This window comes from Olea europaea, unplaced genomic scaffold (assembly GCF_002742605.1).
Source record: "Olea europaea var. sylvestris unplaced genomic scaffold, O_europaea_v1 scaffold399, whole genome shotgun sequence".
NCBI lineage: Eukaryota > Viridiplantae > Streptophyta > Magnoliopsida > Lamiales > Oleaceae > Olea > Olea europaea.
In genome coordinates this window covers 47996-69071 of record NW_019259490.1, presented here as the reverse complement: position 1 = coordinate 69071, position 21076 = coordinate 47996, and the positions used below count along the sequence as shown (strand labels likewise).

The window sequence follows — 21076 nt, the reverse complement described above, 5'->3', positions numbered from 1 at the left end:
AATCCTTCTCTCTTAGCTATTTTTTTCTTTTGTAGTGAAACTCTTACTTAAGCAAGACACTAGAATTTAGGAGTGTCAACGAGTAGAATTGAGCCGACTCGTGAGCCGAAACTCGAGACTCAGGCTCGACTCGAGTAAAATTAAGTCGAGCTTTTTTTGGCTCGCCTATATAAAGGCAGTGTGTAGTAGCTACAGGTTGCAGCTTTTTTTCTGAGTCGGCTCGGGCCCTACCCAAAACTTCAAGGTAGAGCTCAGCCCGAGCCTCCACCAAGCCTTGAGTAGGGCCAGCTCGAGCTTTTTCTAGGCCGAGCCACGGGCAGCCTTAGTTGATGAGTCAATTTGCCATCCCTACTTAGCCTCAAATCTTCACATCTCAAAGCATGTCAATTTCTTCTCGTCTCCTTCTCTTTTATCATCGACACACATCAAGCACAAGGTTTGTCCTAAAACTTAAAATGAACTTAATTCTATAATAATAGGCTCCAATACACTCAATAAAGCCATCATAGATGTGCCTAAATAAGTGTAGAATTTACACTTATCGTATTGAATGAATCATTTATTGCCATGCCGCTATGAAAGAATTGAATATTTTGAAACGATATCCCTTTTTTTTTCTTTAGATGGATTTTTCGAATATTGCTAGTATAAGCCCATGTTTCGGCATCTCCAATGGTACCTTATATTTGGTGGAAACACCAAACTTGGTGTAAACTCTCCTCCAATGGTACCCCCACATACATCCCTATCTCATAAGAGAGCCACTTTGTGTGGAAAGCAGTGTCGGTTTTTTTTCTTTTTTTTTTCGGTGAATCCCTATTATCACTATCACTATCACTTCACTACTACATAAAAGAGCCAGTTTTCAGGGTACTATTTCTAAGAAATCGTGCCTTCCAATTTCATTTTCCATTCTTTTTACGTCTTTTCTTTGTTCCATAATTTCGATAAAATATCATGTTTCAATTTTGTTGATAATTGTCTTTTTTATTGTGTTTTTTGTTGAACAAATAAGGACTTTCTATTCCTGCTAAACATTTAACGTATATATTTATCTATTGTCTCTATAGTTTAAATATTATGTCAAACAGGGTTGATCTATCACGCCATTTCTTTATAATAATCGCAACTTCATTGGGCCATAACAATCGTCTAGTGAGTTCTAAAATGATCTCTTTGTTAGCATTTATTCATTGGGTCATAATGTTTGTTTGGTGAGTTCTAAAACTATATACAAAGTAAATAATATTCCTTACGAAACTTATATTTTTTTTATAGTCGATCTCGAGAACTTTTGTGCACCGCTTGGGACACGACCTTACTAATACAGTACGTTTGATTAGTTATGATGGAATTATCTGCAGCGTACGACTTGAAAGAGTTGATGATAACATATATCTTGCTACTGGATGGCCACAGTTTTTGACCACCATATTTTGCAAGATAGTTGTGTTATCGTCTTTGAATACAACATAAATTCTATTTTCGATGTTTCAGTATTCGACCATTCAAGCGTAGAAGTGACATATGAGTCTGAGGGATTTGAGGTAGAACTTTCACGTAGTGGTAATCCTATTTTCGATGTTTCAGTATTAGAGCCTGCTCGCGATGGTCATAAAATAATTGTGAGCTCCTCTTTCACTTGAATCTCTTCTACCTTTATATTTCTCAAATTACACGTATGAACCATTTTTATAATTGTTTTTCACATCTAATTCAAAATTCACCAGCTTATAAATTTTTCATTCTATTTTGTAGTATACACCTGAGGCCTTCGCTCGATTGTATCTACCAATATTTGTCCAAAGTGTTCAAATCTACGATAGTTCACATCATAATTGGTCAGTACCAACGAATCTAAAAACCAATGGTTATGTGTGACGTTTCACTGTAGGTTGGGCAAACTATGTTAGGAAGAAACAACTTCAAATAGGTGTTGAACTTATGGACGATGGAATTCCAACATTCGTGGTTTACAAAGTGTGTCGCATTGATGGGAGTTTCACTCTTACATGAATTGTACATCCTCATTCGTAGCTTTCATGTTTGCTTATTATGGAACAACTGTTTTGTTTTCTTATGTATGAACACTATATAGTTAGATCCATTGGGATTTTGATTTGTAATTCGCTTGTGTTCTTCTTACTTCAAGATCGCACCCAATTTGTAGATTCTGTTCATTCTGAATAGGTTGTAACAGAAATATGATTTAATTACTTATAATTAACCTATATGATGATATCCTACATTTGGAATTCGTGCAATGCTACCTCATCGTCATTTGGAGACTAGCATCCTTCTAGCTAAAATTATTTCAAGTAAACAATTTTATGATTTGTGATTTTATAAACAATATACAAAATTATTTATTCTCACTCTTAGTGTCTCCACAACAAACTAAATAATGAGATATTCTAAGTTTTTATGAATAATATATTGCCATAACTCAAATGTTTGATACTTTTCTTGTTTCCCTTATTTTTGTTTTTCAAAACTATAACTTTGTGCAACTAAAGAGGTTTTTCCTTGCTTAATCTTGGCTCTATTGTGTAACTATTATTCAATGCATTTCTACTTTAGTATGTATGGTTTCATTCTTACACTTCTATTTACTTAATGAAGTTGCATATTTTTCTGTAGGTACATCTAGGGAGTCAAATATTGACAATAATGATTGAGCATCTTCCAAAGTATTTATCACTAAATTTAGAAAGAACTCTCTCAAAGGCCTACCATAATTTAAAAGAGCAATCAAATATCTTCACGAAAAACTTCTCTTTTGTTTATAGCTACAAAATGAACATTATATAACTCAAACCAGCAATGACTTTTTTGTTAGAATATTTGATTCTTTTTTTAAATTATATTGTGCTTTCAGGAGATTTCTTTCTAATTTAGTGATGATTACTTTGGAAGAGGCCCAAACTCTATATTTTAACATGATTTTACATTAAAGTGATTCTTTAACTAACATTTATTATATTACATTATTTTTCCATGATACCATTTGCTGCTTTTGTGTTCTATTTTAGAATGGATTTCAAAAGGACAATTTAATCGACCCTAATTATCGGTCAATACCTGCCTGGCTCCACAAAATCCATTGAATTTTTCTTTGATTGATACTCTTACTAATATTATGCAGGTAAGTGAAGTGAGATTTGATCTTAATAAGATTGGGTGTGACATTAATTTAATTCGTGAGATGGTATTCAACTTGGTAAGCTACCACAACATAATTGTTTAGATGTGTTGTAATTTTCTTTTTGCTGCATTTTTATCTCACAGTAATTCCTCCTAAATATCTTTATGAATGTAGGAAACTTTTTATGATTACAATGGACCATCTACTGGATGATCAAGTCACAACAAAAGGAAAACTTGACTAATCATGGTTGTACCAGTTTGAAGACAACATCAATGCTACAACATAAAAGTTCGATTTCCTTATTTTGTCCTTTTCATATAAATGATTCTACCACAACCACTTCCAAAGCTTAGTTTTATTTTGTAGCACCGATAACAAGAATTTTGTAAGGCTTTTGGCTTGTAACTTTGTTTTGTTTTGAAACACTGCTTGTGTGGAAAATCTTCCATGAAATTTGAGCTTAGCAACAATGTATAATAAGTTTCATGATACTTTAGCTTGTAACTTAACTATGATGATATAACAAGCGTAGCTTTTGAAACATATAGGTCATCATTCGTTTGCTTCTTAAAATATTTGTTTTAGTCTATTAGTTAACATTTCTTTATGAACCATTAACATAATTTTTTTCATATTGATTCCTCCATCATAACCCTATCTTTTTTAAGTTGCCGAAAGTAAACTCTTGCACAATCATATTATTCCATCAAAACTTCTCTTTTCCTTCTCAATTATCAACATTACAAAATAAGATTTGACTATTGTTGTTAAAAAAATAACCAATATCACTCTACGCTATTACATATTCGATTATACTATAGCGCGTGCGTCTCACTAGTATAGTGTAAAAGATAATGTAATGAATAGTGTCACATCTCTATTCATTTACGTCAAATATAAAGTTTTTCATTCAACCCCATTTTGCTCTTGTTCACACTTTATAAAAATTGTTTCTTTAATTTTTTTTTTTAGGATTAATATATTTTAATTGATTCATAATTATCTTAGTATGATGATTATTTTTATTGAGCATTTATTTTTAAACTCTAAACAATTAATAAGTAATAATTATTTCAAAAATTAAAATTGTTCATTAAAAAGTCAAAAGCTACAAATTTGATAATTAATTAATTAGCACTAGAAATCCCCTTGTAGAACCCCTGGTCGTCTGGTTATATAGCACCCCCACCTATTGAGGGGCGCTAGGGGTGCCACATAACCCCCTGGACTATCAGGGGGTTGTTCAAGAAGCATGGCCCTGAAAACATAAATTAAAGTACAATACAACACTTAACTAGAAACAATAATTTAGTACTCCGAAAAGTCTTTTTCAGTTCCATCGAAATAGTGAAAATATTCACCAAAAGAACCAAGGTATTTTTAGATCTTTCTCCTTGTTGTTGACCTCTTTTTAGCGAAATTCTTGTTTGTTCATTTCAAATAAAATAAAATAAAATAATAATAATAATAATAATTATTATAAATAAATAAATAATAAATAAATAAGTAAATAAATAAAATCATGTCGTGTTGGATCCAAAAGTGACCAAACGAGTTGTCATTCCGATAAATAAGTGATAAAATGAGTTGTCATTCTCGTTATATGTAATTTTCTTTGTGCATTCAATGTAATTTTTATAATTTACGGTATTATGTTTAATGTCTTTTTTCAATTTACTAATAAAAGCAATATTTTAGTTCATTAAATATAGTTTCTAATTTAATGATTTTGTTAATAATATAATTTGTAAAATAAAATTTGGTATAAAATAATTCAAAATAAAATTTGGTGTAAATTTAAGTGTAAAATCATTTCCAATAGTCCGCACCAAATTTGGTGTAATTTTTAACCAAAATTGGTGTAGCCATTACATCAAATTACACCCAATCTAGTGTAAGTAGACCATTGAAGATAGTATAGGCTCAATATTTTCAAAAACTCATTTTTCAACTACATTCTCCCATAAAATAAATTTATACATAAATTCAAAAAAAATTCTTATTTTTTAATACACATTTTTCAAAAAATCACCATTCCAAAATGCATTTTAACCTAAAAATAGGTTTCAAATGGAGGCTAAATAAGATTAGATCAAAAAGTGTAGTAGATGGATAACAAATCAATGTTCAACGTTCTTTATTTTTCAATAGTGCTACTCAATCATCTCTACGAAAAATGACATTAACACAAAAACATTATTGTTACATATCAAATCTACTAATTAAATAATGTAGACAATCTTAAGTTAAATGAAAATACTAATTTGCCTAGAATTTTAAACCATGTTTACTCTTAGATCTCACAAGACAATTCTCTTGTTCAATCAAATTGGCACTTGCATACCTCCATTTCATCATGGACTTTATGTATATAGTTTGGCTTGATCAAGCCCTTGGTTAGGGTTAGCCGGTTAGACAATTATGTACATTAATTATGACAATAGAAAATAATATATAAACATAAGATCAATATGTATCGTTCTCAGAATCTTAACATAGGATATATATATATATATATTAATTGCGCTTGCATGTCACTTATAATTACATCTCGCTCTTAATACGTGAGACCGACTCATTTTCCTATGAATTGAGCTGAGCGTACAGGGCCAGCTTTTACAAACCTCTTACAGGGGTCTCACATGGCGTGGAATTGGGGTCTTTTTATTGCGTCGAGGCCCGCGTAGGACTGAGCCATGTGAGGGGTCCCCTGTGAATATTTGTCCTGTACACAGGACTTTTTCCTTTTCGTATTTGTCATGTGACAATCGTAACAATTTATTAATTAAAGCTTAGCAACTAATCCAAAAATGAAGAATTTTTAATAATTTGGAGCGACTTTATAACGTGCTCAATTTAGTCTTATTTTTTGGTCTTATTTATAGAATAATTTCACAAAAAAATATGAACCACGCATAGTGACGATCTTCTAATGTTTATATTTTTATCTGCTTGTCATTTTTAATCTAATTGAAAACTGAATAAAAAACGTTTTCTTATAAAACAAATTTATAATCTCCAGATATCATTAATGTGTATGTGTTTTCTTTATTTTTGCTTCTCCTTATCTATTTTAGTTTTTTGAAGAACTAACAAAACATAGATAATTTCAAAGTATATTTCTTGAAAATATACTTCTTTTCTCCATATGTACGTACGTTCCTAAATTTACTCTTTGCAATAGTCTTTAACGTTTTATTTTTGCAGCACTAAAATATTAATAGACGATTCTCGTGTCTATTCAATACCTTTGTGATAACTACATGCATAAATTTTTGAGATATATAATAGTTAATATTTAGCGTTTTTAATTAGGCACATCTTATTTGAAAAGTATTTTTTCTTAAACTCATTTTTAATCACTCAATTTCGCATAACTATAATTTCAACATAGATCAATAAATTTTCCATACTTTCTAACTATAAGTCTTTTTTTTCTTCTAAAAAATTATTTTTCACATCAAAAAATCTCTCTCCCAAACAAACCTTTAATTTTGTTAAAATCAATATGTGCTTAAGTCGAAGTAGAAATACCAGAAAACAACACAAGAGGCATGGTAGAAAATAGCCCATGAGCCTTGTCTTTCGAGCTCCTATGCCCGATACTCCAGCATTACTTCCATCCTCATTTTAGCCATCTAATAACTAATGTAGTTAGAAATAGTCTTATTTTTCCTATTTATTCTTAAAATTATGGTAGAAAATAGAAATCCTCTTCCTCTAAATTGATCCCTGCACGAAATATTTTATTCGTTTATTGTTTTTGTTATTAAATTTAATCTTTCGTGATGTCGATTGAGTCACACACCAGTTTATTTTATTTGAAAAAGCAATCTTTTCAATTTTCAAAGTTATGTACTTTCTTTTTATTCCTTTTTTCGTTCTTCCTATTTCTAGATTATGGTTGGGTAAAATATCTCCTCAAAAGATTTTTATTTATTTATTTTTTTTTTCAAAAGTCACTTTCTTGATTTTCTATCTGAATTTGTTTTATTTCCTTCATATTTCTTAGAAACACACAATTAGGGTCTGTTTGATTGTAAAGATGAAATTTGGGTGAAAAGAAAACGAATTTCAGGGAATTGAATTGCCTAAAAATTGTAAATTATTGTGTTTGATTGATATAATTTTTCACGTGAAAAATGTTGAAATAAAAGTGTTTTTTGGTGTTCGTTTGGTTTGATTTTACATGAAAATTGTCAATTAAAGGGATAGATTTTACTGGTATTTGGAATGAAATTTGTTTCCATTATCAAAAAAAAAAAAAATCAAAAAATAAACAAAAAAATTTAAGAAAATCATCTATTTTTTTATGTTCGTTTGGTTTTGTTTTATATGAAAATTGTCAATTAAAGGAAAATATTTTTTTACAATAATTCTTAGAATTTGTTTCCATTGCTAACAAGCAAAAAAAACAAAAAAAACGAAAAAAAAAAATTAGGTACAGTAACTTGAAAAATCAATTCCCACCATATGTGACAAGGCAACCAAGAAATGTATTTCCATGGAAAAAAAAAAAAAGAGCCATCAAACACTCTTAAAATTGAAAAATGAAATTCCTTTTCCATTTTTCATGAAAAATCCCTCCTATCAAAGATACCTTGTGTCTAATTCAATGTTCTGATATATTTGAAATAACATGTTTCTTTTTGGAACAGAATCTTCTTCAATATTCTCAACTCACATTTTCCTACATCTTTCGCCTCTCTGCCATTTCTCGACTAATGGTTGAATCAAACATTTCTCACTCAAAACAATTTATATTTTTTCCTCAAAATTTATAAAATAATATTTTATTGTTTCAAATAGTGATTTTCTTTATCATTAGTATTATAACATAGGAGAGTGTTTAATGGATAAAGATATTTGACAAATAATCTTAGCCCTTAAATTAATCTAATTTAATAGTATAGATCTTAGGGGTGAACACGGTTCAATTTGGACGGTTTATGCTATATTTTCAACTCAAACCATTTTATGTTGTTTGACATTTTTTCAAACCAAACCATTTTATTTTTTGAACCAAACCAAATCAAATCATAATTTGCAGTCTGGTTTGATTTTAATCCGCGATTTGCCTTTCGACATTATAGTAATGTATCTAACATAGTTAAATATAAGTTTAAACGAGAACCAATAATGTTAAATGTTAAATTACATTCATATTGAGTATGAAACACATGAATAAATTATTTTCAAAATTGGTTGCTAAAAAATGTTAATAGAACAAATACATTTCTTTTTCATTTTTATTTACATTTTCTTGTTTGACATTCGTATTGTCATATAGCGGTTGGAAAATGTAGAGTTACATTCTATTATTATAATTTGGTTAAAACTCCTTTTCATTTTGCTAGTGAAATGTAAAGTAGAAGGTAGTAGTACTAGTTAAGGAATTTTAACATTTTTACACAATCAATAAGCTCTATCCTTCTTTCTTTTCAAATCACAAACAAGTTCATTAATCATCTAGGCATACAAACAATCATTTTTCTATCCAAACCACAATTCACAAGTGTATAATAAGTTCAAAAAAAAAAAACAATGAAAAAATTGTTTAAGTAAGAATTTAAGACTTATCGAAAGAGAAGAGAGAAAGAGGCGATTCAGATAGAGATTAGTAGACTAATAGGTAAATGTGACTAGCTATTTGTTCAGCAATGATAGACAAGCATAAAATGTTGGGGAAATGAGAGCTTATATTAGAGTTTTTGAAACTTTTGAAGAGATTTATTGACATAATTTTGTTGAATTATGATTTCAATTGTTGAAAATATGTGTTTTTTTTTTTCATGTCATATGATTTTGGAATTTTTAATTTAGTTTAGATATCAAGTGAGGACATGTGTTATGAATCTGTTAATTTTCTATGATTATTTCAATAGGCTAGTTGTAATTTATATAGCTAAATTGGTACTTTTTTTGAAACTTAAAAACTGTAAAATTTTTAAGTTAATAAAATTAACTTTTTAATAAAAAAAATTTAAAAACTGTTCGATTTGGTTTTGTGCGGTTTTTAAAAATCAAAACCTAAACCAAATCATTCTGAAACGATTTCATTCAGTTTAAGGGAAAAGAAACCACGTGTTCACGTGGACCCAAAATCAACGGTTTCAAGTCAACGTTTTCAGTTCGGTTTATGATTTTATGGTTTTTTTGTGCAGCCCTAATAGATCTAACTTAAAACAATCTAAAAATTACACTGGATAATTGGGAAACAGAATGCTGAGTGGCGTGAAGGCGGCGTTAGCAGCAGTTGGAGTGCTACCGAGAGAAAGGCTTTGGAACTTTCTGGAAAGGCCACCGGATATGCTATGAATTACTGCTACACACAATCAAAAATGATAATTTTTTTTATTTTTTTTTATTTTTAGTTAGATCTACATCGTTGAATTTGATTAATTTGATGGTTAAGATTATTTGTCGTATACCTTTTGTTTGTTGAACGCTTTCTTATAACACAAGTATCAAATGTTAATCACGTGAACTTCAAAACTTCAGATCAATTAGAGCAGAATTACCTTAATTTCAAAGAGATGTAAAACTTTAAGTAATTTAAATTTGAAAATAAATTTATTGTAGACGACCTCAAAAAACATATCGACTCTACTCCATAGTTAGGGAAGAATCGAATAATCTTGATTCCTTGTCAAATTCCATTAGGACCATAAAAAATTTGGACCTTTCCCCGAAGAGATAAGATAAAATATTAATCATTTATTTGTTTACATTTTTAAATCTATAGATAAGGAAATAAAGTAAGACAGACGTATAGTCATAAGTTTGATTGATTTACACATTATATAATCCAAATATTTAATTTAAACCTAATCGACATGTGATGTCATGAGGCAAACTCATGCTAAAATATGAAATTGGCTGGTGGATGCCAACATGCCACAGGCAAACGTCAGGTGGGGCGACACCATGATTATGCCTTCAAAAAGTTGATCCAATCATTCATTATTCTCATTTACCATAACCAAATAAAAAATTGGACAAAACTCGATCCCACTCCCGTCTTTCAAACATTAGATACGAATGAATAGGCCTCAGTTCAAAAATGTATGACCAACTTCATGAAATATTTGATTAAATTATCAAATTTTATTAAAACTAAAATTACCAAACAGAAATTAGATTTTTAGAAGTTTTTAGAATAAAATAGTTAGGCTGATTAGTGCAAAACCCTCTACTTATTAGATATAGTCCGCAAGCAGTGACGGATCTAAGTGGTGACGAGTTAGGACGGCCAATTTTTAGAATAAAATAGTTAGGCTGATAAGTGCAAAAACCCTCCACTTAATAGGTATGGTCTGCAAGCAGTGGTGGCGAGCTAGAGCGGTCGCCCTAGCGGGATTCGTCGAAATCGACGGAGAAATTTTTTTGTTGACAATAGATTAAATTTTTATGTTATATTACTTGTAATTCATTTCATTTTCAAATATTTCTTATAGCTCAATTGGTTAGAGCTTGCATTTGCAATTTCAAAGAGATGTAAAACTTTAAGTAATTTAAATTTGAAAATAAATTTATTGTAGACGACCTCAAAAAACATATCGACTCTACTCCATAGTTAGGGAAGAATCGAATAATCTTGATTCCTTGTCAAATTCCATTAGGACCATAAAAAATTTGGACCTTTCCCCGAAAAGAGATAAGATAAAATATTAATCATTTATTTGTTTACATTTTTAAATCTATAGATAAGGAAATAAAGTAAGACAGACGTATAGTCATAAGTTTGATTGATTTACACATTATATAATCCAAATATTTAATTTAAACCTAATCGACATGTGATGTCATGAGGCAAACTCATGCTAAAATATGAAATTGGCTGGTGGATGCCAACATGCCACAGGCAAACGTCAGGTGGGGCGACACCATGATTATGCCTTCAAAAAGTTGATCCAATCATTCATTATTCTCATTTACCATAACCAAATAAAAAATTGGACAAAACTCGATCCCACTCCCGTCTTTCAAACATTAGATACGAATGAATAGGCCTCAGTTCAAAAATGTATGACCAACTTCATGAAATATTTGATTAAATTATCAATTTTTATTAAAACTAAAATTACCAAACAGAAATTAGATTTTTAGAAGTTTTTAGAATAAAATAGTTAGGCTGATTAGTGCAAAACCCTCTACTTATTAGATATAGTCCGCAAGCAGTGACGGATTTAAGTGGTGACGAGTTAGGACGGCCAATTTTTAGAATAAAATAGTTAGGCTGATAAGTGCAAAAACCCTCCACTTAATAGGTATGGTCTGCAAGCAGTGGTGGCGAGCTAGAGCGGTCGCCCTAGCGGGATTCGTCGAAATCGACGGAGAAATTTTTTTGTTGACAATAGATTAAATTTTTATGTTATATTACTTGTAATTCATTTCATTTTCAAATATTTCTTATAGCTCAATTGGTTAGAGCTTGCATTTGCATATTTGATTGAAGTCTCGGGTTTGAACCACTTACCAATGAATTTGTTTTGTTTTATTTTTATTCTATAATTTTATCAAAATTTAATAGGGAGGGGGACAAAAGGGATTCAAACTTGTGATCGTTTGCAAGGGTTGTTGTAAACTTAATCATTACAGCACTTCTTGACTTGTGTCATTAAATTTAACAAAATGGTATTTGTTACGTTTTAACTATCTTAATGCAAAAACAATTATAAAGCTTCCAATCGTGTTCTTCCTTTGAATTATACAAAACTTGACAACAATGTCATTTGATAAGTACTATTTATTCTTATAACAGAATTATATATGTTCAATTTGAGCAAAATAATTGTTTTATTTAAACTTTAGGCCTTGTTCGATTTTCATTTTTTTCAAAATACATTTTTCTCTCTTTTTTTCATCCACAATTTTTCAATAAAATAATATTACACGTAAATTTAAAACTTTTCTTTATTTTTAGCCAATCATTCTCCATCAAATCATTATTTCAAAATGTATTTTTTTTGCAAAAAATTGGTATTAAATGAACTCTTAATATTTTATTGTAGACGACGGTAAATGGTCAATGCCTGCCAATGCTGACTCAAACTACTGAATTAGCCCCGATCTGCAAGACTCCTCATCTATTAGTATTGATGAAAAAGATTTGGTACTTAACTTGGAGTGTCTTTCATCCCATGCTCTCTATTTTCTAAATTTTATTTAAATTTAAAAAAATGCTAATTGCAACCATAGTACCAATTTTTAAAAAAAAAAAAAAAAAGAAGTAAAAAATGAATACGATGTGTTATATTCTTTAACCATACATATTCTTAACCTACTTCATGGATTGCAACAATTTTAGAATGATTTGAAGATGTTGTTATTAAAGATTACTTCACAGATCTCTATGATATAAATGTTCATCCACGTGTAAACACATATTCTATTAGTAATTTAATTCTATGTAAGGTCAAAGAGATCATCTACATTTGCTTATCCCACTAAGCGAAATTTTTGAGAATATTATAATCTCAAATCAACGGTGTCCTCTAGGTAATAAAAATATGTTTAACATTATTCCAATATCTTTAAGTTGGTGTAAAGCTATATCTTGTAAAAAGATTTATAGAAAAAGTTATGTCTGGTCGAGTGCATTTTGCAAGATAAGTTACCGCTACAATTGCACTAAGATATGGTGCTTTAGGCCAATAATATTTTTCCCATCTTTAAGTGGACGAAATTGATCATTTTTCACTTCAAATGATCAAATGACCATAGATAATGCCAATGGATGTGCATTATCCATATAAAAACGTTTTAAATCTTTTCTGTATATGTAAATTGATGAACAAATAATCTTTTTGGAAATGTTCAATTTGCAACCAAGACAAAATTAGATTTTTCCTAAATCTTTCATCTCAAATTTATTTTTCAAGTAATCAGTAGTTTTTTTAAACTCTTCAGGAGTTTTAATTAAATTTAAATCATCAATATAAACTGTCACAATTGCAAATTCAATATTTATTTTCTTTATAAAAACATATGGGCAGATAACGTCATTTTTATCTAATTCCTTTAACAAATATTCGCTATTGCGTTTATATCACATACGTTCGTTTTATTTAGTCAATCATTACTTCAATCAATATATTTCAACGTATTTATTTTGATTCCTTGCTATATAATGTAGTACATCATATGCAAAATTGTTGTCAATAATTTTTTTTTTATTTCTATTTGTTTTCCAATAATAACAAATTTATTGGGATATCTCAGGTTTCATTATTTCAGATACTTGAATTTCTTCTAAGATTTTATAATTTGTTATGTTTAGATACTCATAAAAAATATTTGCCTCTTTAATTATATTATCTTTGTTGATTGCTCCATTTTTGTTTGAAGATTTTTGAATTAGGACTGAACACATTACACTTCAAGCGTGTTATAGATATATCAAATATAATGTTAACAAATTGTCCTCACAGAACATTAATTCATGTTGGAACATTTAAAATTGGTACGTGAGATATTGTTTTATCTCTTTAATTAGTAAATGCATTTGAATAAATTATTTTTTGAACTTTTGGTTCGAAAGATATTTTACGAAAATTTAGATAATGACACATATATACATTATTTTCAACTTCTTAATTTCTCCCGCTAACACTGAGAGAATTGTCCAATCAAATTGACAATTATTTTTTCAGCATTATAAAAATATTGCCCACTTGGAGTAAGGTTTCAAACTACGCATTTATTCTCAGCACTCTTTATTTTCAATCTCAGTATTTTGTGATGGTTCAATTTTATTATAAAAAATAATTAGATTGAAAAATTAGACTTTGACCATAAGCTAATTATAATATGGAGAATTATGATTTTGGCATGATACATAATAGATTTCTCTAAATAAAAAATGAGAAATTTTTTGTTCTCAATTAAATTAATTGGAGGTATTTACAAACAATAGTGTCAAGCTGTTTATCGACATCCTAACTAACACTTATCAAAATATTGAGATTTATACTCACTAGTATTAACAAGACACAGTCTTGATTATACAGTCTAAAAATTATAATCATAATTTAAAATTTGAGCAGTAATTTCGCAAATTTCAGGTTGCAAACACCATAAAATTATCTAATATATGTATCAAATATATTAGATACAAATAATATGATGAGACCCCATTTATTGCCCTAATTAATTTTTAGAAGTGTAGGAAATTCAGTCCCTATTTCGCTAATTATGGTTAATGAAAATTTTTTATGAAAGAGAATAAATTTCATATAGGATTGAATTGAAGAATCTTCTGGTTCATTACTGAATATTCACTTGAGTTTTTAATTTTGTATCATTATTAATCCAGTGATGATCCGACTGGTCATGCCAAATAATAAAGTGAAATTGAACTTCTGGTTTAACATAAGATATAATTCGATTGTTTAACTTCGAAGAATGGGATTAAAGCTTTATAATTATCATATATCATTCAAATAGTCAAACTAATTAATATTCGCAAGACATTAGTTATATATTTTCTTTTAGAGATAAACATGAATTCAAAATGATATATTTTTTGAAAATATGCTACTCCAAGATCACATTATCTTTAATTATTACTTTTTAAATAACAATATATCAATATTTTTCTGAAAATATTGAAAATTATAATTCATACTCTTCAAGAGCGACAAATTAATATTTATCTTGAATATTCATAATAGATAAAATTAGTTTTCTTTAAAAATTACAATCCAGTATTGTGTTGTATTTATATTTCTTCGGAAACATAATGAGATATATATTATTTGGGATATGTGTTATTTTGAGAGCGCGTTATATTTTATTATTACTTTTTCAAAAGCAATAAATTAATATTCTAATAATATTACGCTCTTCAAGAGTAATAAAATAATAATATTTTTTTGAAATATTAATTATAATATTTTGCTACTTCAGGAGCAATAATATAATAAATTATTAATTTAAAGTTTATAGAAGATCATCTAAAAAAATTTAATTACTATATAAACATGATATGAATTTATATAGAAAAATTAATTACAAAAATGCATAAGTGAAAAAACTTCATAATATGCATATGAATTGACTTCATAAATAAATATGTAAATAGAACAAGGTAATCATTATGCATATAATGAGATAATCATTATAGATTTGCGTACAAACAAAAAGCATATAAGAAGAAGTAACCTCGTTTTGATATATATGTATGTAGAAAAAATAACATTCCACCAAATTAATTTGGATACATGTGATAAATATTTATGTTTATGAAAAATTACTACTTTAATCACTAAATTTTGAAAAATTAAATTATCGTGCTGATAACGTTTTATAAAAAAAGAGAAAAGAGAATGAAAGTCAATAAATTTTTGTGTATTTTATTAAAAAAAAAAAGTCTTATAAATTATAGATAAAAATTAGAGATACAATAATAATAATTTCTAGGGTTGCAAAAGTACAATTATCATTTACCGATAAACTTGGTATTTACAATATCGAAATATTTATTAAAATTATGTATTAAATGGAAAAATGTTCTTATTTAGACATCATTGTAATATAAGTCCCCTTTTTTAATTGACCTATCATTCATTTTCAGATGTGTGTTGCTATGGGTACAGGGATTATTGAACGTAATCTAAATTCAAAACACACACACATACATGGGGTGCGTGGTTTTTTTTTCCAATATAAAATTCAAATGGGCTCCACCCAGGGGCGGACCCACATGGGGTCATGTGGGGTCAAATGACCCCACAGTTTTCTGGATTTTTTTTTTTTTGCTGAAAACTTAATTTTTTGCCCCCCAAAAAGTCCAAATCCTAAATCTATATCCATATCACATGGCCCATATCCATTATTTAGTCCATAGATATATCATATAATCCACCGATTTCTTCCCAAAGTGCAAATATCGAATATGAACAACAAACAATGGACTTTTCCTTTTTATTCATAATATGTTGTTCGAAAAAAAAAAATTTTGACCCCACAGTTTGAACGGTCTGGATCTGCCCTTGGCTCCACCCCATATGAGAATTCTGTTTTTCTTCTGTTGGAATAATTCTGTACGTGAAGAATTATTAATTTCACATAGATAAATAGGTGACGGAATGTTTGGTTAACACCTCTCTATCTCTCAACCCAATCTTCCGTTATCTCCGTTTCTCTTACTGATTCTTACAGGTCTTCCTAATATTATTTCTTTAATAATGTCGTTATAGCAATAAATAAATCCTCATATAATTTTGGGTTAAACCACTATCCACTAATCTCCTAATTATTTAAATTTTGCACATATTAGTGTGATTCAGTCTATTATTATCAACAACTCTCACAGCCAGAAATTTCAATCAAATTAAATTCCTTTTTCTGACCGGACAAAGAGTCCAACTCTTGCCTCGGCTTTGTCTCCATCATTATACTTATTTCAGCGTCACTATTCACAAAATTCATCCAACACCTCTATATATATTGGCTGAGAGAGAGAGAGAGAGAGGAACCTTTGATGGGGTAGCCCTCCTTCCCCACTGTATCGGCCAAATATTTATATATACATAGAAGGGGTATTTATATATAGGCTGAGAGAGAAAGAGAGGGAAGATGAAATAGAAAAGTGGGTTTTGATTGATTATATATTCTGATGGTGCAATTTACAGCTGCCAATACTATGGATCTTGGAAATTTTAGTAGCATTAGCAGTGTCAGCTTCCACCATAATTCTGATACTAGTTTTAGTTGCAGATACTTCCATTTATCATCCGCCATCTTGTCTCCTTCTTCCTTGTGTTTTGGAAGTTCCAATTTAATGCCCTTAACGGCTTTTATTAACTCTTTTATTAGGTCCATCTCTAATTTAATTCCCAAGCCTTTCTCTGAACAAGGGACAGCTTAATTTTCAATTTTCTGGATCATAGTTCTCTTTTTCTTTTTGTCCAATGCTTTTCTTGGCGAATTTACTGCTTCTACGGGGTGTAGTAGCACAATCTATTGCCTCTTGAACCTAATTTCATCTACCCTTTTGTTGTTTTCTTGAAAAATTTGTCTTTTATACTCAATTTTCAAGAATACTCTCCTATTGCAACACCCCTTTTGTTCCGTTCTTGAGAGCTTGGAAGATTTCTTTTCTTTCTCATTCAAGAAAATTCAAGAAAATGTTGTGTATTCCTCTTCATGGGCTTAATTATCGGCAGATGAGGATGGTTTCTGGTGGGGTGAATGCATCTTCTCCAGCTATGGCTTCTTTGGGGTCTTGTGGCAGGTATTTGATCTTCTTTAATGCCAAAATGTAATGGGTTTTAATGGATTTTTATAAAATAAATTTAACTCATTTATTATGAGTATGAAGTTTGATGTACTATTTTTATTGTACTTGTTTATGTAAAGTTATAGTAAGTGGATTGGAGAAGCATTTGTGCTACTACTACTAGTACTTGGCAATTCCCAATATCCCGTTATTCTTTACGATCATCAGGTATGAATTTAATGGTTGTGGTGGAATTTGGAGTCGTTTTGGGAAAGCAAAGAGGAACAATTTGATTGCTACAACTGGGAATGCTGCCCTTAAGAAGAGAAGATTGAGTAGTTTACCTCTGTATTCTTCTGTTCTGGCTGAATCCCGAAATTCATCCAGAACCGACATCTATAAGGAGGTTTGAGTATATTTCTTTTGAAGTAATGTATTCCCTTGGTTTGATCTAGTTCTATTGTTGGTTTAATAATGAATTTTAGCCATGCTGATTATCGATATCGGTTGTTACTTTGTTTACTCATCTAGCCACATGGTAACACAGTTTATTTTGAGAATTTAGTGCTAATTTTGGAAATATGTGAAATTCTTTTAATCCGTGATTTATGTTATGATGATCTATCAGTTTCTTGAAGCTGCTAGGGAGAGATTTACTCAGGAAATTTCTTTCCAGTCCAAGGACAAAGATATCTCACTTGCGAAGGTAGTAATTTATTCTTGGTTCACACTTTCGATTAGATGTAGTTAATGTGCAATCAAAAGAATATATACCTTTCTTGATCTGGTTTCCTAGTTGATACTCTTTAGTTAAGGTGTACATAATATCTTGAATTCCAGTTGTTTGATTGAATATTCTATATAATTGAATTGTGGCTAGAATTTGGTGAACATTTTTTTATAGTGCTAGTGGTACCAGTATCATTTCTTTTTCAGTTTTGTGATTGGTCTTCTCTTCTCCGGATTTGCTCCTACCACTTATTGAACAGTTGTTAAAATACGAGTGGCTCCAATAATCTCTATATCTTCGTATGACTGACAAAATATGTACTGTTGCTGAAGTCCACATATTGAGTTTCTTCATCTTATTTGAAATTATACGAGTTTGTCAGCATCTCTATTGTTTATGTGTTTCGGAATATTTTCTGTAGGCTTTACTTTACATTGCTGCTGAAGATGAGGCGTTTTTGGCTTTAAATAGAGAGATGGACTCCCATTTGCTCCATAACGAAAGGAGAGATTTGTCATCACCTTCTGACGCTGAAGAGTGGGATTATGTGGAGGCTATGCCTCTAGCTGGAAAGAATATAAGTGAGTGGCTGTCCGAGTTGGATGCCATTGCTAAGCAAGTCGAAGCAGAGCTGGTTTCAAGAGAAATAGGATGTGATTTGGTAGAAGTTTTGGAGGCAGTGAACAAAGTTCTTTTTGAGTTGAGAGGTTTCAAAAGGTCATCCATAGTAACTGATTCGAAGTGTTCATACCTGCACTTTGTATTAAGCTCAGGATGTGCCAGCGGTATATCTTCATCAATCAATTCTCCTAACAAATCTTAATTATTAGTTTATATTTCCAAGATTGCATAATTTTTTTAGTTAAGAGTTAATTTGGATAAGGCTGCACCTAACTTTTTATGTTACCATATTGCCAGCAATTTTGCTTAGCGTAATTTATATTGAGGTTTGTCGAAGACTTAATCTGACCATAGTGGGATCTCGAGTTGGTGAAGATTTTTTGATATGGCCACCAACTGGGAACCCTGAGGTATGTTGATTTTCCAAACCCATTAATAATGTCACGGATTTATGCCTGTTATCGTTATTTTCAAAATGGCATGCATAATAGATAATCCTATTGCTTGTTTGATAAGATGCATTATATAGGATATTGTCTGAACTAAAATAAGCTAAATTCTTGTCTGTTGTACCGATGTCTTGTCCAATACTGCTTACTAAAAAATCCATTAACAGTTGCAAATTTGTCTTGGTTCAACCCTGTTTGGTCTCAGTTTTTAGAGTCTGATATGGCTACCTTTCTGCCACAATGCAGGAGCTATTCAAAGTAACTTCTGGACACAGCTTGTTTGGGGTTGTCAATGGGAAGTGTGTGGACGACCCCCGATCTAAGGCCTCTGACATAAATAGTAATTCACTCTTGGCGCTTGACATTGCAACAAATAGAGATATTATTGGGATTGCTTTGGCAAATTTGATGGTAAGCTCTATCATGCCAGTAATTCTATGGTGTATAACTTTAGTTCTTAATCTTGAGTTTTGCCAGCCAACAATTTTATGGTTCCAACCATGGAAAATATAATGGGTATAAATATTGCAGAGGATTTACTGGAAACGGGCTTCAAGAAAAAACTACGGATTGATGCTGACTTCTCCACTTAGGTCTGTTCATAAAGCCGATGAGAAATTTAACAAGAACGATGGTCTAAACGTCCCTTTGTTGCGACCTCAGGAGCTGAGGTAACCTTCTTGTATTCTCTTCGTAACTCGACTTCTACTTTTGCCCCTTTTTCCTATTGTGATGGTGTGTATTTGTCCTGTCTGTTTTCCTTTAAGGGTGCTTATAGTATTGTAGTTTGTGCATAACATACGCTTTCGATATTATAATCCTTTCCAGACTCGCGATCATGGCTTCCCAAAGATTGCTGATTCTGCAACCGCACAACTGGTCCTTGAGACGAGATTATGGCATGATGTTGTACTATAGTAGGTATGAACTCCGAAACTTTATATAACTGTTATTTACGTTTTTCACCAATATTATTCGAGCTATTCGGTGGTAAACTACAATCAACGTTTATAAATTATAGAGAATACGAGGAAGCAGTCCAAGAACTTAGCATCTGCATGGCCTTTGCCCCGGAAGAAGAGGCAGAAGTACTAGAACCATTTGTCGAGAAATTACATTTGATACGGCTGGAATCATCATGGAAATCATTGGGGCAAAAAGGTCGGCTAGCAGTTCCTTGACTTGTCTGTTTTCTGTATAAAATCGTACTTATCAACTTGCGTGCTTATATGATAGTTTGTATAATAACACCAATAACGGATCTCACGCTATGAACTTACTTCTGTATATATTTTCTTTGAACCATCTTTTTTGATTTGCATGGCTCAAGAATTTTATCAATACATGTAGAAAACAAAGCAGTCTTCGCAAAACATGAATTTACCTCAATCCTTAAGGCAAGATGTTCTTGGAAAGTAAGGCTCCTCTTGATGAAATCCAGTAGGATCTCGGGAGATATATCTTTATCTATACGAACCCAGGTATTCAGATCGATAAAATGTTTGACTCTGTTTATGAGTTTCGCGAAAACATACGCAGATTATAGATACTATAACCATTTTCATTCACACTCTTTTACGGATTTTTGGGGATACTTGTGGCCTATTTGGGATAGCTTTTACATTTTAAAGAGAGCGCTTTCTAAGGAAGTAGCGCTGGGCTAGCTTTCTTTAAATGTTATTGTAATAATATAACAATCATGCTACATGTACATTATCTTTGACATATTTGTTTATATTATACCATGTGACAACATATCATTGGATAGTTAAAAAAAAACATACTTTCTCACCCACGACTTTTTGAATTCCAATAGAATGTACACAATGATGTCAACCCGACGATGTACACTCAGCATTATTCATAACATAAAACACTTCTAAAAACTTGTGTAAACAAGCTCA

At 30.4% G+C, this 21076-nt stretch overlaps 1 protein-coding gene across 4 annotated transcripts in view; it reads left to right on the top strand.

Moving 5' to 3' along the window:
- LOC111387346 overlaps positions 1 to 20530 on the top strand; it is an 84910-nt gene extending 64380 nt beyond the window's left edge. Inside the window, exons 1-9 of one of the 4 annotated variants that reach the window (XM_023011899.1) lie at positions 16621 to 17387; positions 17601 to 17778; positions 18001 to 18078; positions 18524 to 18887; positions 19021 to 19133; positions 19419 to 19583; positions 19704 to 19843; positions 20001 to 20093; positions 20194 to 20530. In XM_023011899.1, coding sequence (XP_022867667.1) covers positions 17281 to 17387; positions 17601 to 17778; positions 18001 to 18078; positions 18524 to 18887; positions 19021 to 19133; positions 19419 to 19583; positions 19704 to 19843; positions 20001 to 20093; positions 20194 to 20353 — 1398 coding nt within the window. In that variant the 5' untranslated portion in view covers positions 16621 to 17280 and the 3' untranslated portion in view covers positions 20354 to 20530. Of the gene's footprint in view, positions 1 to 16620; positions 17388 to 17512; positions 18079 to 18523; positions 18888 to 19020; positions 19134 to 19418; positions 19584 to 19703; positions 19844 to 20000; positions 20094 to 20193 lie in introns of those variants that run through there. The other 3 variants (XM_023011900.1, XM_023011901.1, XM_023011903.1) reach the window with 3 other exon arrangements.
- The last annotated feature ends 546 nt before the right edge of the window (positions 20531 to 21076 follow it).